Source organism: Oncorhynchus mykiss, chromosome 25, assembly GCF_057628025.1.
Source record: "Oncorhynchus mykiss isolate SJ-2025 chromosome 25, ASM5762802v1, whole genome shotgun sequence".
NCBI lineage: Eukaryota > Metazoa > Chordata > Actinopteri > Salmoniformes > Salmonidae > Oncorhynchus > Oncorhynchus mykiss.
This window is the reverse complement of record NC_143046.1, coordinates 4307724-4322850: the sequence shown is the minus strand read 5'-3', so window position 1 is coordinate 4322850 and position 15127 is coordinate 4307724. Positions and strand designations below refer to the sequence as shown.

General features: G+C 44.6%; 1 protein-coding gene across 8 annotated transcripts in view; it reads left to right on the top strand.

Moving 5' to 3' along the window:
• The window catches only part of LOC110489654 (PDZ and LIM domain protein 7), a 94255-nt gene that overhangs the window by 21591 nt on the left and 57537 nt on the right, over positions 1-15127 (top strand). For all 8 annotated transcript variants that reach the window (XR_016491757.1, XM_036970448.2, XM_090220064.1 and 5 more), the window contains exon 3: positions 2843-2994. Coding sequence is in view for 7 of the 8 variants with exons in the window: in XM_036970448.2 (XP_036826343.2) it covers positions 2843-2994 (152 nt within the window). In the remaining variant the exon portion in view is untranslated. The remainder of the gene's footprint in view (positions 1-2842; positions 2995-15127) is intronic.

Sequence of the window (15127 nt, the reverse complement as noted above, 5' to 3'; positions counted from 1 at the left end):
TAGATCAGCCCTGTTACTGACTAGATATCCTATCCTCTAGATCAGCCCTGTTACTGACTAGATATCCTATCCTCTAGATCAGCCCTGTTACTGACTAGATATCCTCCTAGTCTTCCCTCTAGATCAGCCCTGTTACTGACTAGATATCCTTTCCTCTAGATCAGCCCTGTTACTGACTAGATATCCTATCCTTTAGATCAGCCCTGTTACTGACTAGATATCCTATCCTTTAGATCAGCCCTGTTACTGACTAGATATCCTATCCTTTAGATCAGCCCTGTTACTGACTAGATATCCTATCCTCTAGATCAGCCCTGTTACTGACTAGATATCCTTTCCTCTAGATCAGCCCTGTTACTGACTAGATATCCTATCCTTTAGATCAGCCCTGTTACTGACTAGATATCATCCTAGTCTTTCCTCTAGATCAGCCCTGTTACTGACTAGATATCCTTTCCTTTAGATCAGCCCTGTTACTGACTAGATATCATTTCCTCTAGATCAGCCCTGTTACTGACTAGATATCCTATCCTTTAGATCAGCCCTGTTACTGACTAGATATCCTATCCTTTAGATCAGCCCTGTTACTGACTAGATATCCTTTCCTCTAGATCAGCCCTGTTACTGACTAGATATCCTCCTAGTCTTCCCTCTAGATCAGCCCTGTTACTGACTAGATATCCTTTCCTCTAGATCAGCCCTGTTAATGACTAGATATCCTATCCTTTAGATCAGCCCTGTTACTGACTAGATATCCTATCCTCTAGATCATCCCTGTTACTGACTAGATATCCTATCCTCTAGATCAGCCCTGTTAATGACTAGATATCCTATCCTTTAGATCAGCCCTGTTACTGACTAGATATCCTTTCCTCTAGATCAGCCCTGTTACTGACTAGATATCCTATCCTTTAGATCAGCCCTGTTACTGACTAGATATCCTATCCTTTAGATCAGCCCTGTTACTGACTAGATATCCTTTCCTTTAGATCAGCCCTGTTACTGACTAGATATCCTATCCTCTAGATCAGCCCTGTTACTGACTAGATATCCTTTCCTCTAGATCAGCCCTGTTACTGACTAGATATCCTTTCCTCTAGATCAGCCCTGTTACTGACTAGATATCCTATCCTTTAGATCAGCCCTGTTACTGACTAGATATCCTATCCTTTAGATCAGCCCTGTTACTGACTAGATATCCTATCCTCTAGATCAGCCCTGTTACTGACTAGATATCCTATCCTCTAGATCAGCCCTGTTACTGACTAGATATCCTATCCTCTAGATCAGCCCTGTTACTGACTAGATATCCTCCTAGTCTTCCCTCTAGATCAGCCCTGTTACTGACTAGATATCCTTTCCTCTAGATCAGCCCTGTTAATGACTAGATATCCTATCCTTTAGATCAGCCCTGTTACTGACTAGATATCCTATCCTCTAGATCAGCCCTGTTACTGACTAGATATCCTATCCTCTAGATCAGCCCTGTTACTGACTAGATATCATATCCTTTAGATCAGCACTGTTACTGACTAGATATCCTTTCCTCTAGATCAGCCCTGTTACTGACTAGATATCCTATCCTTTAGATCAGCCCTGTTACTGACTAGATATCCTTTCCTCTAGATCAGCCCTGTTACTGACTAGATATCCTATCCTTTAGATCAGCCCTGTTACTGACTAGATATCCTATCCTTTAGATCAGCCCTGTTACTGACTAGATATCCTATCCTTTAGATCAGCCCTGTTACTGACTAGATATCCTATCCTCTAGATCAGCCCTGTTACTGACTAGATATCCTTTCCTCTAGACCAGCCCTGTTACTGACTAGATATCCTTTCCTCTAGACCAGCCCTGTTACTGACTAGATATCCTTTCCTCTAGATCAGCCCTGTTACTGACTAGATATCCTTTCCTCTAGATCAGCCCTGTTACTGACTAGATATCCTATCCTTTAGATCAGCCCTGTTACTGACTAGATATCCTATCCTCTAGATCAGCCCTGTTACTGACTAGATATCCTATCCTCTAGATCAGCCCTGTTACTGACTAGATATCACTTGTATTTATGTAGCTGTACTGTTGGGTTGAACTGAAAGGCTGAAGAATGTGGGATTTCATGGGTTGAACTGAAAGGCTGAAGAATGTGGGGTTTCATGGGTAATCGTAATGTTTTCTTGTGTCTGTGACCGGCATTAATAGACCAAGGTGTTGTTGCTGTGTGAGTTACTGTCCTGTGTTGCTGCTGTGTGAGTTAGCGCCCCTGTGTTGTTGCTGTGTGAGTTAGCGCCCCTGTGTTGTTGCTGTGTGAGTTAGCGTCCCTGTGTTGCTGTGTGAGTTAGCGCCCCTGTGTTGTTGCTGTGTGAGTTGGCGCCCCTGTGTTGTTGCTGTGTGAGTTAGCGCCCCTGTGTTGTTGCTGTGTGAGTTGGCGCCCCTGTGTTGTTGCTGTGTGAGTTAGCGCCCCTGTGTTGTTGCTGTGTGAGTTAGCGCCCCTGTGTTGTTGCTGTGTGAGTTGGCGCCCCTGTGTTGTTGCTGTGTGAGTTAGCGCCCCTGTGTTGTTGCTGTGTGAGTTAGCGCCCCTGTGTTGTTGCTGTGTGAGTTAGCGCCCCTGTCCAGTGTTGTTGCTGTGTGAGTTAGCGCCCCTGTGTTGTTGCTGTGTGAGTTAGCGCCCCTGTGTTGTTGCTGTGTGAGTTAGCGCCCCTGTGTTGCTGCTGTGTGAGTTAGCGCCCCTGTCCAGTGTTGTTGCTGTGTGAGTTAGCGCCCCTGTGTTGTTGCTGTAAAGAAAATAAAGTGGAATCTTAAAGTTGAGAACAACAATCCCATTCCCCTCTCCCTCTACAGCTGACCCCCGGGGGTAAGGCCACCCAGGCCGGTGTGGGCGTGGGAGATTGGGTGGTGTCCATCGGAGAGACCAACGCAGAAGACATGACCCATGTGGAGGCACAGAACAAGATCAGAGCAGCAGAGGAGTCTCTCACCCTCACCCTCAGCAAGTAAGATAATATAACTAGACCGTACTGTAAACACTATACTCACCCTCAGTAATATAACTAGACCGTACTGTATACACTATACTCACCCTCAGCATGATACTGTAACTATACCATACTGTGTATGCCATACTGTGTATGCCATACTGTATTTACTGTATATACTATATATACTGAATATACTATATATACTGCATATACCATACTGTGTATGCCATACTGTATATACTGTATATGCCATACTGTGTAAATGCCATACTGTATATACTATACTGTATATACTATACTGTATGTACCATACTGTATATACTGTATATACCATACTGTATATACTGTACTCCCTCTCAGCAAGTAAGATAATACTAATATACCACTATATACCATACTGTATATACCATACTATATATACCATACTGTATTTACTGTATATACTGTATATACTGTATATACTGTATATACTGTATTTACTGTATATACTGTATATACTGTATATACTGTATATGCTATATATACTGTATATACCATACTGTATATAATTTATATACTGTATATACCATACTGTATATACCATACTGTACTCCCTCTCAGCAAGATAATACTAATATACCATACTGTATATACCTTACTGTATATACCATACTATATATACTGTATATACCATACTGTATATACTGTATATACCATACTGTATATACTCTATATACCATACTGTATATACTCTATATACCATACTGTATATACCATACTCCCTCTCAGCAAGTAAGATAATACTAATATACCATACTACTTACCCATGGCAAGTAGGAATACGACTCTACTGTACTCACCCACTGTACCATACCAGAATATACAGTGCATCCTAAACCATAAAACACACACTATCATGATTGAACCCACAACACCAGAACACACAGCAGTGACCCCCCCCCCCCCCCCCCCCCCCCCCCCCCCCCCACCCTTAGCAGGTAGCTAGCAAGACCAGACCCCCACAGGAAGACAAAATGCATGATTTTTAAACTGAACACAGTACAGAGTGGCTCATGTGATATCTTGATTTGCTAATTCAATTGGAAAATCCATTGAATGAGATTAAAGTCACTTTGTTGCTAAATTAAGGCAAGAGAAGCAAATGTCATTTGACTGAGTTATTTTGATCTGGGGTTGGGGGTAAATTGCTAATCAAATTGTATTGGTCACATGGTTGGCAGATGTTGTTGGTCACGTGGTTGGCAGATGGTGTTGGTCACATGGTTGGCAGATGTTGTTGGTCACGTGGTTGGCAGATGGTGTTGGTCACGTGGTTGGCAGATGGTGTTGGTCACATGGTTGGCAGACGGTGTTGGTCACATGGTTGGCAGACGTTATTGGTCACATGGTTAGCAGACGTTGTTGGTCACATAGTTGGCAGATGTTATTGGTCACGTGGTTGGCAGATGTTGTTGGTCACGTGGTTGGCAGATGTTGTTGGTCACGTGGTTGGCAGATGTTGTTGGTCACGTGGTTGGCAGATGTTGTTGGTCACGTGGTTGGCAGATGTTGTTGGTCACGTGGTTGGCAGATGTTATTGGTCACGTGGTTGGCAGATGTTATTGGTCACGTGGTTGGCAGATGTTATTGGTCACGTGGTTGGCAGATGTTATTGGTCACGTGGTTGGCAGATGTTATTGGTCACGTGGTTGGCAGATGTTATTGGTCACGTGGTTGGCAGATGTTATTGGTCACGTGGTTGGCAGATGTTATTGGTCACATGGTTGGCAGATGTTATTGGTCACATACACATGGTTGGCAGATGTTATTGGTCACATACACATGGTTGGCAGATGTTATTGGTCACATACACATGGTTGGCAGATCTTATTGGTCACATGGTTGGCAGATGTTATTGGTCACATGGTTGGCAGATGTTATTGGTCACATGGTTGGCAGATGTTATTGGTCACATACACATGGTTGGCAGATGTTATTGTTCACATACACATGGTTGGCAGATGTTATTGGTCACATGGTTGGCAGATGTTATTGGTCACATGGTTGGCAGACGTTATTGGTCACAAGGTTGGCAGACGTTATTGGTCACATGGTTGGCAGATGTTATTGGTCACATGGTTGGCAGATGTTATTGTTCACATACACATGGTTGGCAGACGTTATTGGTCACATGGTTGGCAGACGTTATTGGTCACATGGTTGGCAGACGTTATTGGTCACATGGTTGGCAGACGTTATTGGTCACATGGTTGGCAGACGTTATTGGTCACATGGTTGGCAGACGTTATTGGTCACATGGTTGGCAGACGTTATTGGTCACATGGTTGGCAGACGTTATTGGTCACATGGTTGGCAGACGTTATTGGTCACATGGTTGGCAGACGTTATTGGTCACATGGTTGGCAGACGTTATTGGTCACATGGTTGGCAGACGTTATTGGTCACATGGTTGGCAGACGTTATTGGTCACATGGTTGGCAGACGTTATTGGTCACATGGTTGGCAGACGTTATTGGTCACATGGTTGGCAGACGTTATTGGTCACATGGTTGGCAGACGTTATTGGTCACATGGTTGGCAGACGTTATTGGTCACATGGTTGGCAGACGTTATTGTGAGTGTAGGGAAATGCTTCTCGATCAGACTGTGCAGCAGCAATATCTAACAGGTAATATCTAACAATTCCACAACGAAACCTAATATCTAACAATTCCACAACAAAACCTAATACACACAATCTAGTAAAGGAATGGGATGAGAATATATGAGTATAAAATATATGGATGAGCAGTGGCCAGAGTGACTAAGATGCAATAGAGTGAAGGATACAGTATATACATGCGACATGAGTAATGCGAGATATGTAAACATTGTTGAAGTGGCATAATTAAAGTGACTAGTGTTCCATTGTTATTAAATTGACCAATGAGCACCTTCTAATCCAGATAACATACCTGCTGCCGACAGATGCATGTGTTGTTTAATCCTCCTAGAAACTCTCAGAGTAAACTATTTACAATGTCAAGCCAACAGCTATTTAACAGCTATTTAATGGGGTCTCTACTGGAGCTCGATAGTACTGTTGGTGAGGGGGGGGGGGTCTCTACTGGAGCTAGATAGTACTGTCGGTGAGGGGGGGGGTCTCTACTGGAGCTAGATAGTACTGTTGGGGGGGGGGGGGTCTCTACTGGAGCTAGATAGTACTGTCGGTGAGGGGGGGGGGGGGTCTCTACTGGAGCTAGATAGTACTGTCGGTGAGGGGGGGGTCTCTACTGGAGCTAGATAGTACTGTTGGGGGGGGGTCTCTACTGGAGCTAGATAGTACTGTCGGTGAGGGGGGGGGGGTCTCTACTGGAGCTAGATAGTACTGTCGGTGAGGGGGGGGTCTCTACTGGAGCTAGATAGTACTGTTGGTGAGGGGGGGGGGGGGTCTCTACAGATGTTAGTTAGTCTCCTCTAAACCAGATGTTAGTCTCCTCTAAACCAGATGTTAGTCTCCTCTAAACCAGATGTGCTCTGTCTCTAGTTCTTCCTGTAACCTCTGCCCTTCAGCCTCCTCTCTGATGCTGTAGTGGAATGGGACTGGATCCTAAATGGCTCCCTATATAGGACACTACTTTAGACCAGAAAATGGCCAATGGCACCCTATTCCCTATATAGGGCACTACTTTTTGGGTGAAGCTTATGTCTTCAGTCAGACCAGACTTTGGTGAAAGACCATCGTTTTTTTTTTTAGATTCAGGGTCACGTTCAGATTGTTTTCAAATTTGGGAGAGTACTATTCATAAAACTACCAAAACAGGTTCTAATCAGACACATTTCAACAAGTTGGTGGAAAGTAATGAAGTCACCCTGTGCCAGCACCTCTTTAAACTAACGTTGTGCTTATTTTTTCTCTCTCTCTCGTGTGTGTGTGTGTGTGTGTGTGTGTGTGTGTGTGTGTGTGTGTGGGGCTCAGTGGGTAGAGAACGGCGTTTGTAATGCCAGGGTTGTGGGTTCGATTCCCACTGGGGACTAGTATGAAAATGTATGCGTTCACTTATGTAAGTCGCTCTGGATAAAAGTGTTTCACTGTAATGTGTGGCTGTGTTACACACTTTTGACAATGTTGTGAATATATGGGTCACCACTGTTGACGATGTTGTGAATATATGGGTCACCACTGTTGACGATGTTGTGAATATATGGGTCACCACTGTTGACGATGTTGTGAATATATGGGTCACCACTGTTGACGATGTTGTGAATATATGGGTCACTGCTGTTGACAATGTTGTGAATATATAGGTCACCACTGTTGACGATGTTGTGAATATATGGGTCACCACTGTTGACAATGTTGTGAATATATGGGTCACCACTGTTGACAATGTTGTGAATATATGGGTCACCACTGTTGACGATGTTGTGAATATATGGGTCACCACTGTTGACGATGTTGTGAATATATGGGTCACCACTGTTGACGATGTTGTGAATATATGGGTCACCACTGTTGATGTCGTTGTGAATATATGGGTCACCGCTATTGACGATGTTGTGAATATATGGGTCACCGCTGTTGACGATGTTGTGAATATATGGGTCACCGCTGTTGACGATGTTGTGAATATATGGGTCACCACTGTTGACGATGTTGTGAATATATGGGTCACCACTGTTGACGATGTTGTGAATATATGGGTCACCACTGTTGACAATGTTGTGAATATATGGGTCACCACTGTTGATGTCGTTGTGAATATATGGGTCACCACTGTTGACGTCGTTGTGAATATATGGGTCACCACTGTTGACGATGTTGTGAATATATGGGTCACCGCTGTTGACAATGTTGTGAATATATGGGTCACCACTGTTGACAATGTTGTGAATATATGGGTCACCACTGTTGACGATGTTGTGAATATATGGGTCACCACTGTTGACAATGTTGTGAATATATGGGTCACCACTGTTGACGATGTTGTGAATATATGGGTCACCACTGTTGACGATGTTGTGAATATATGGGTCACCACTGTTGACAATGTTGTGAATATATGGGTCACCACTGTTGACGATGTTGTGAATATATGGGTCACCACTGTTGACGATGTTGTGAATATATGGGTCACCACTGTTGACAATGTTGTGAATATATGGGTCACCACTGTTGACGATGTTGTGAATATATGGGTCACCACTGTTGACAATGTTGTGAATATATGGGTCACCACTGTTGACAATGTTGTGAATATATGGGTCACCACTGTTGACAATGTTGTGAATATATGGGTCACCACTGTTGACAATGTTGTGAATATATGGGTCACCACTGTTGACAATGTTGTGAATATATGGGTCACCGCTGTTGATGTCGTTGTGAATATATGGGTCACCACTGTGCATTCTTTGTTTTTATGTGTGATTGTGTGTTGGGCTTCTAAATCGTAGGCCACGCTTGTAATTGATTAGGCAGATCTGTACGAGTCATAGTGAATCTTTTATATCACACTAGACAGACATCTCGCTCTCCTGCTCTGTCGCTCTCTCTCTCCACGGTTTCCTTCCCGTATTACCCAACCCCTTCTAAAGAACTATTGTAAATTACTCATTCTTCCTCCTTCCCATGACACTCACCCCCCCCCTTCCTCTCACCCCTCTCTTCCTCTCACCCCTCTCTTCCTCACCCCTCTTCCTCACCCCTCTCTTCCTCACCCCTCTGTCACAACAGACAATAAGCTGCTCCTGTTGCGTTAGGGTGAAAGACATCTCTTTAATGCTGGATGTGGGCTGCTCCTGTTGCGTTGCGTTAGGCTGAAAGACATCTCTTTAATGCTGGATGTGAGCTGTTCTATCCTCTGTCTCTCAGGGTTTGGATGGCTTCCACAGTTTGTTTTTCAGATGAGTTAGGAGGACAGTTTTATGACTGAACGATGGTGTACTGGCTTTGGTTTTGATTTGTGGCCTAGTTTTATATTCCATGGATCTGATAAAGTATTATACAGGTTTTAGAATTTTTGTAGCTCAGTCGGTAGATTTATGGAGCCTTGTAACGCCAGGGCAGTGGGTTCGATTCCCGGGACCATCCCATACGTAAAGTGTATGAACACACAAGTCTAAGTCGTTTTGGATGAAAGCATCTGCTAAATATAAACGGAAAAACAAACGATTGTACTGAATTACATTTCATGTAAGGAAATCTGCCAATTAAAATCAATTCATCAGGCCCTAATCTATGGATTTCACATGACTGGGAATACAGATACGCATCTGTTGGCCACAGATACCTTAATATGGTAGGGCAGTGGATCAGAAACAGTCAGTATCTGGTGTGACAACCATTTGCTTTCATGCAGCCTGACACATCCTCCGCATAGAGTTGATTGTGGCTTTTTAATGTTGGCCCACTCAATTGTCATTTACAATAGTTCTTTAGAAGGCGTTGGGTAACATGGGGCGGCAGGGTAGCCTAGTGGTTAGAGCGTTGGACTAGTAACCGGAAGGTTGCAAGTTCAAACCCACGACCTGACAAGGTACAAATCTGTCGTTCTGCCCCTGAACAGGCAGTTAACCAACTGTTCCTTGGCCGTCATTGAAAATAAGAATTTGTTCTTAACTGACTTGCCTAAATAAATAAAGGTAAAATAAAAAAAAATTGCTGTGCTGCTGGATATTGACTGGAACTGGAACACGCTGTCGTACACATTGATCCAGAGCATCCCGAACATGTTCAATGGGTGACATGTCTGGTGAGTAAAGCCTCTAAAATGACGTTGGAGGTGGCTTATGGTAGAGAAATTAATTTGAAATTCTCTGGCAACAGTTCTGGTGGACATTCCTGCACGCCAAATGCACACTCACTCAAAACTTTAGACATCTGTGGCATTGTGCACATTTTAGTGGCCATGTATTGTCCCCAACACAAGCACCTGTGTACTGATCATGCTGTTTATTCAGCTTCTTGATATGTCCATGTATGTATGTTATCTTGGCAAAGGAGAAATCCATTTTAGAATTAGGCTGTAAAATAACAAAGTTGAAAAAGGGAGGTGGTCTCTCTGTGTGAGAGAAAAAAAGAAATGAAACGTCCCCTCACTGTCAACTGCGTTTATTTTCAGCAAACTTAACATGTGTAAATATTTGCATGAACAAAGCAAGATTCAACAACTGAGACATAAACTGAACAAGTTCCACAGACACGTGACAAACAGAAATGGAATAATGTGTCCCTGAACAAAGGGGAGGGTCAAAATCAAAAGTAACAGTCAGTATCTGGTGTGGCCACCAGCTGCATTAAGTACTGCAGTGCATCTCCTCATGGACTGCACCAGATTTGCCAGTTCTTGCTGTGGATTTACCCCACTCTTCCAACAAAGGCACCTGTAAGTTCCCGGACATTTCTGGGGGAATGGCCCTAGCCCTCACCCTCCGATCCAACAGGTCCCAGACGTACTCAGTGGGATTGAGATCCGGGCTCTTCGCTGGCCATGGCAGAACACGGACATTCCTGTCTTGCAGGAAATCACACACAGAACGAGCAGTATGGCTGGTGGCATTGTCATGCTGGAGGGTCATGTCAGGATGAGCCTGCAGGAATGGAGGAGGAGGTCTTCCCTGTTATGCACAGCGTTGAGATTGCCTGCAATGACAACAAGCTCAGTCCGATGATGCTGTGATACTCCCTCCCAGACCATGACGGACCCTCCACCTCCTAATTGATCCCGCTCCAGAGTACAGGCCTCGGTGTAACGCTCATTCCTTCGACAATAAACAAATCCGACCATCACCCCTGGTGAGACAAAACCGCGACTCGTCAGTGAAGAGCACTTTTTGCCAGTCCTGTCTGGTCCAGTGACGGTGGGTTTGTGCCCATAGGCGACGTTGTTGCCGGTGATGTCTGGTGAAGACCTGCCTTACAACAGGCCTACAATCCCTCAGTCCAGCCTCTGTCCGCAATAGGCTGAGAATCTGAGCACTGATGGAGGGATTGTGCGTTCCTGGTGTAACTCGGGCAGTTGTTGCCATCCTGTACCTGCCCCCCAGGTGTGATGTTCGGATGTACCGATCCTGTGCAGGTGTTGTTACATGTGGTCTGCCACTGAGAGGACGATCAGCTGTCCGTCCTGTCTCCCTGTAGCGCTGTCTTAGGCGTCTCACAGTCCGTACATTGCAATTTATTGCCCTGGCCACATCTGCAGTCCTCATGCCTCCTTGCAGCATGCCTAAGGCACGTTCACGCAGATGAGCAGGGACCCTGGGCATCTTTCTTTTGGTGTTTTTCAGAGTCAGTAGAACGGCCTCTTTCGGGTCCTAAGTTTTCATAACTGTGACTTTAATTGCCTACCGTCTGTAAGCTGTTAGTGTCTTAACGACCGTTCCACAGGTGCATGTTCATTAATTGTTTATGGTTCATTGAACAAGCATGGGAAACAGTGTTTAAACCCTTTACAATGAAGATCTGTGGAGTTACTTGGATATTTATGAATTATCTTTGAAAGACGGGGTCCTGAAAAAGGGATGTTTATTTTTTACTGAGTTTATGTATAATTTTTAGACAATTTTTTTGTGGACAATCTTTTGGCCATGTTTTTAATTTATTTACGTGTGTGTGTGATTGTACATACTACCATTCAAAAGTTTGGGGTCACTTAGAAATTCTCGTTTTTGAAAGAAAAGCAAATGGATCAGAAAAACAGTAGACATTGTTAATGTTGAAAATGACTTGTTGCTGGAAAGGTCAGATTTTTAATGGAATGTCTACTTAGGTATACAGAGGCCCATTATCAGCGACCATCACAAGGCTAATTGATCAGAAATCAGATTAGAAAACCCTTCTTCAGACATGTTAGCACAGCTGAAAATGTTTGTGCTTATTTAAAGAAGCAATTAAACTGGCCGTCTTTAGACTAGTTGAGTATCTGTACCATCAGCATTTGTGGGATCGATTACAGGCTCAAAATGGCCAGAAACAAAGACCTTTCTTCTGAAACTCGTCAGTCTATTCTTGTTCTGAGAAATGAAGGCTATTCCATGCGAGAAATTACCAAACTGAAGGTCTTGTTCAACGCTGTGTACTACTCCCTTCACAGAACAGAGCAAACTGTCTCCACCCAGAATAGAAAGAGGAGTGGGAGGCCCCGGTGCACAACTGAGCAAGAGGACAGGTACATTAGAGTGTCTAGTTTAAGAAACAGACTCCTCACAAGTCCTCAACTGGCAGCTTCATTAAATAGTACTCACAAAACACCAGTCTCAACGTCAACAGTGAAGAGGCGACTCCGGGATGCTATCCCTCTAGGCAGAGTTCCTCTGTCCAGTGTCTGTGTTCTTTTACCCATCTTAATCTTTTATTTTTATTGGCCAGTCTGAGATATGGCTTTTTCTTTACAACTCTGCCTAGAAGGCCAGAATCCCGGAGTCCCCTCCTCACTGTTGACGTTGAGACTGGTGTTTTGCCTCACTAATGCTCATGTGGCTGAATGGAAGAAAGTCCCCTCAGCAATGTACCAACATCTAGAGGAAAACCTTCCCAGAAGAGTGGAGGCTGTTATAGCAGTAATGTTACAACATCTAGTGGAAAGCCTTCCCAGTAGAGTGGAGGCTGTTAGGTCTATAACCAGCCTGAGTAGGTCTATAACCAGCCTCAGTAGGTCTATAACCCGCCTGAGTAGGTCTATAACCCGCCTGAGTAGGTCTGTAACCCGCCTGAGTAGGTCTATAACCCGCCTGAGTAGGTCTATAACCCGCCTGAGTAGGTCTATAACCAGCCTGAGTAGGTCTATAACCCGCCTGAGTAGGTCTATAACCTGCCTGAGTAGGTCTATAACCAGCCTGAGTAGGTCTATAACCAGCCTGAGTAGGCCTATAACCAGCCTGAGTAGGTCTATAACCCGCCTGAGTAGGTCTATAACCCGCCTGAGTAGGTCTATAACCCGCCTGAGTAGGTCTATAACCCGCCTGAGTATGCCGTTAACTCCATTCAGAGTTTAGATAAATTAATCACATTGGAAATGAGCTAGTATCAGGCTGGTTTGATGTGATTCATCCACCCGCACTTGGCCCCGCCCCACCTGCTCGGCCAATCAGGAGCCACTACAGCGTTCCTTTTATTCAACGGTATGCAGTGAATAGAACTTTAGTATTAATCTCTGAGTGTTGCACCCACTAAACTTGACATTTTGTTTCCTAGAGCTCTGACATACTCGTATCAGCCTCTACCATTCTCTACCGCTGTCTCTTATTAACTCTCTTCTCCCTCCTGTTTCCTATCTGATACAGACTTGTTGGACTTGTAGAATGGATTGGTTTCCTATCAGTATGCTGCCAGGCCTGGGTGTGATAATGTGTGTGGTATGCAGAATCACAGGAAGGAAGTATGATAGAGACGGAGGGAGAGAGCCCCCGGGCCAACATTTTCCAGTTTTCATGTTTAAAACCGAAGGGTCCATGCAAATCGTCTGTGTAGCCATTTATGTTAGCTATTTAGCAGTCTTATGGTTTGGGGAGAGAAGCTGTTCGGGAGCTGGTGTCAGACTTATTGCTCCGCTGTGCGGGAAGCCTGAAAGAACAGTATGAGGGTGGCGTTTTAACTATTTTCTCAGGCTTTCCTTTCACACCGGCTGATATAGAGCCTTATGACTTTAAATATGATATCAAATAAATGATCATGTGTATGTAAATGATGACACACCGTCGCGGGTGATCAGGCCTGCCGTCGTCGTGTCGCTTGATGATGGTGTCTTACGTGTTGTGGGTGAACTGGGAGTACAGGAAGGGACTAAGCACACACCCCTGAGAGGCCCCCTGTGTTGAAGGTCAGCATGGCGGATGTGATTGTTGCTTACCCTCCCCAGTGGGGGCGGCTCGTCAGGAAGTCCAGGATCCAGTTCCTGAGGGAGGTGTTAAAGCCCAGGTTCTTTAGTTTAGTGATGAGCTTGGAGGGCACCATGGTGTTGAACACTGAGCTGTAGTCAATGAACAGCATTCTCACATGCTGTGCATTTGGAAAGTATTCAGACCCCTTGACTTTTTCCACATTTTGTTACGTTACAGCCTTATTCTAAAATGGATTAAATTTGTTTTTCCCCCTCATCAATCTACACACAATACCCCATAATGACATCACAATACCCCATAATGACATCACAATACCCCATAATGACATCACAATACCCCATAATGACATCACAATACCCCATAATGACAAAGGAAAAGTATTTTTAGAAAAACTGAAATATCACATTTATATAAGTATTCAGACCCTTTACTCAGTACTTTGTTGAAGCACCTTTGGCAGCGATTACAGCCTCGAGTCTTCTTGGGTATGACGCTACAAGCTTGTCACACCTGTATTTGGAGAGTTTCTCCCATTCTTCTCTCTCTAGATGTTCGATCAGGTTCAAGTCCCGGCTCTGGCTGGGCCATTCAACGACATTGAGACTTGTCCCAAAGCCACTCCCACCACTGAGGCCCTATGTACCTCGTTGTCTTGGCTGTGAGCTTAGGGTCGTTGTCCTGTTGGAAGGGGAACCTTCGCCCTGTGTTGGAAGGTGAACCTTCCCCCTAGTCTGAGGTCCTGAGCGCTCTGGAGCAGGTTTTCATCAAGGATCTCTCTGTACTTTGCTTCGTTCAACTTTTCCTCAATTCTGACTGGTCTCCCAGTCCCTGCTGCTGAAAAACATTCCCACAGCATGATGCTGCCACCACCATGCTTCACCGTAGGGATGGTGTCAGGTTTCCTCCAGATGTGGCGCTTGGCATTCGGGCCAAATAGTTTATTCTTGGTGTCATCAGACCAGAGAATCTTGTTTCTCATGGTCAGAGTCCTTTAGGTGCCTTTTGGCAAACTCCAAGTGGGCTGTCATGTGCCTTTTACTGAGAAGTGGCTTCTGTCTGGCCACTACCATAAAGGCCTGATTGGTGGAGTGCTCCAGAGATGGTTGTCTTTCTGGAAGGTTCTCCCATCTCCACAGAAGAACTCTGGAACTCTGTCGGTGACCATCGGGTTCTTAGTCACCTCCCTGACCAAGTCTCTTCTCCCCCAATTGCTCAGTTTGGCCGAGCAATCTTCTACGAAGAGTCTTGGTGGTTCCAAACTTCCATTTCAGAATGATGGAGGCCACTGTGTTCTTGGGGACCTTCAATGCTGCAGAAATTATTTGGT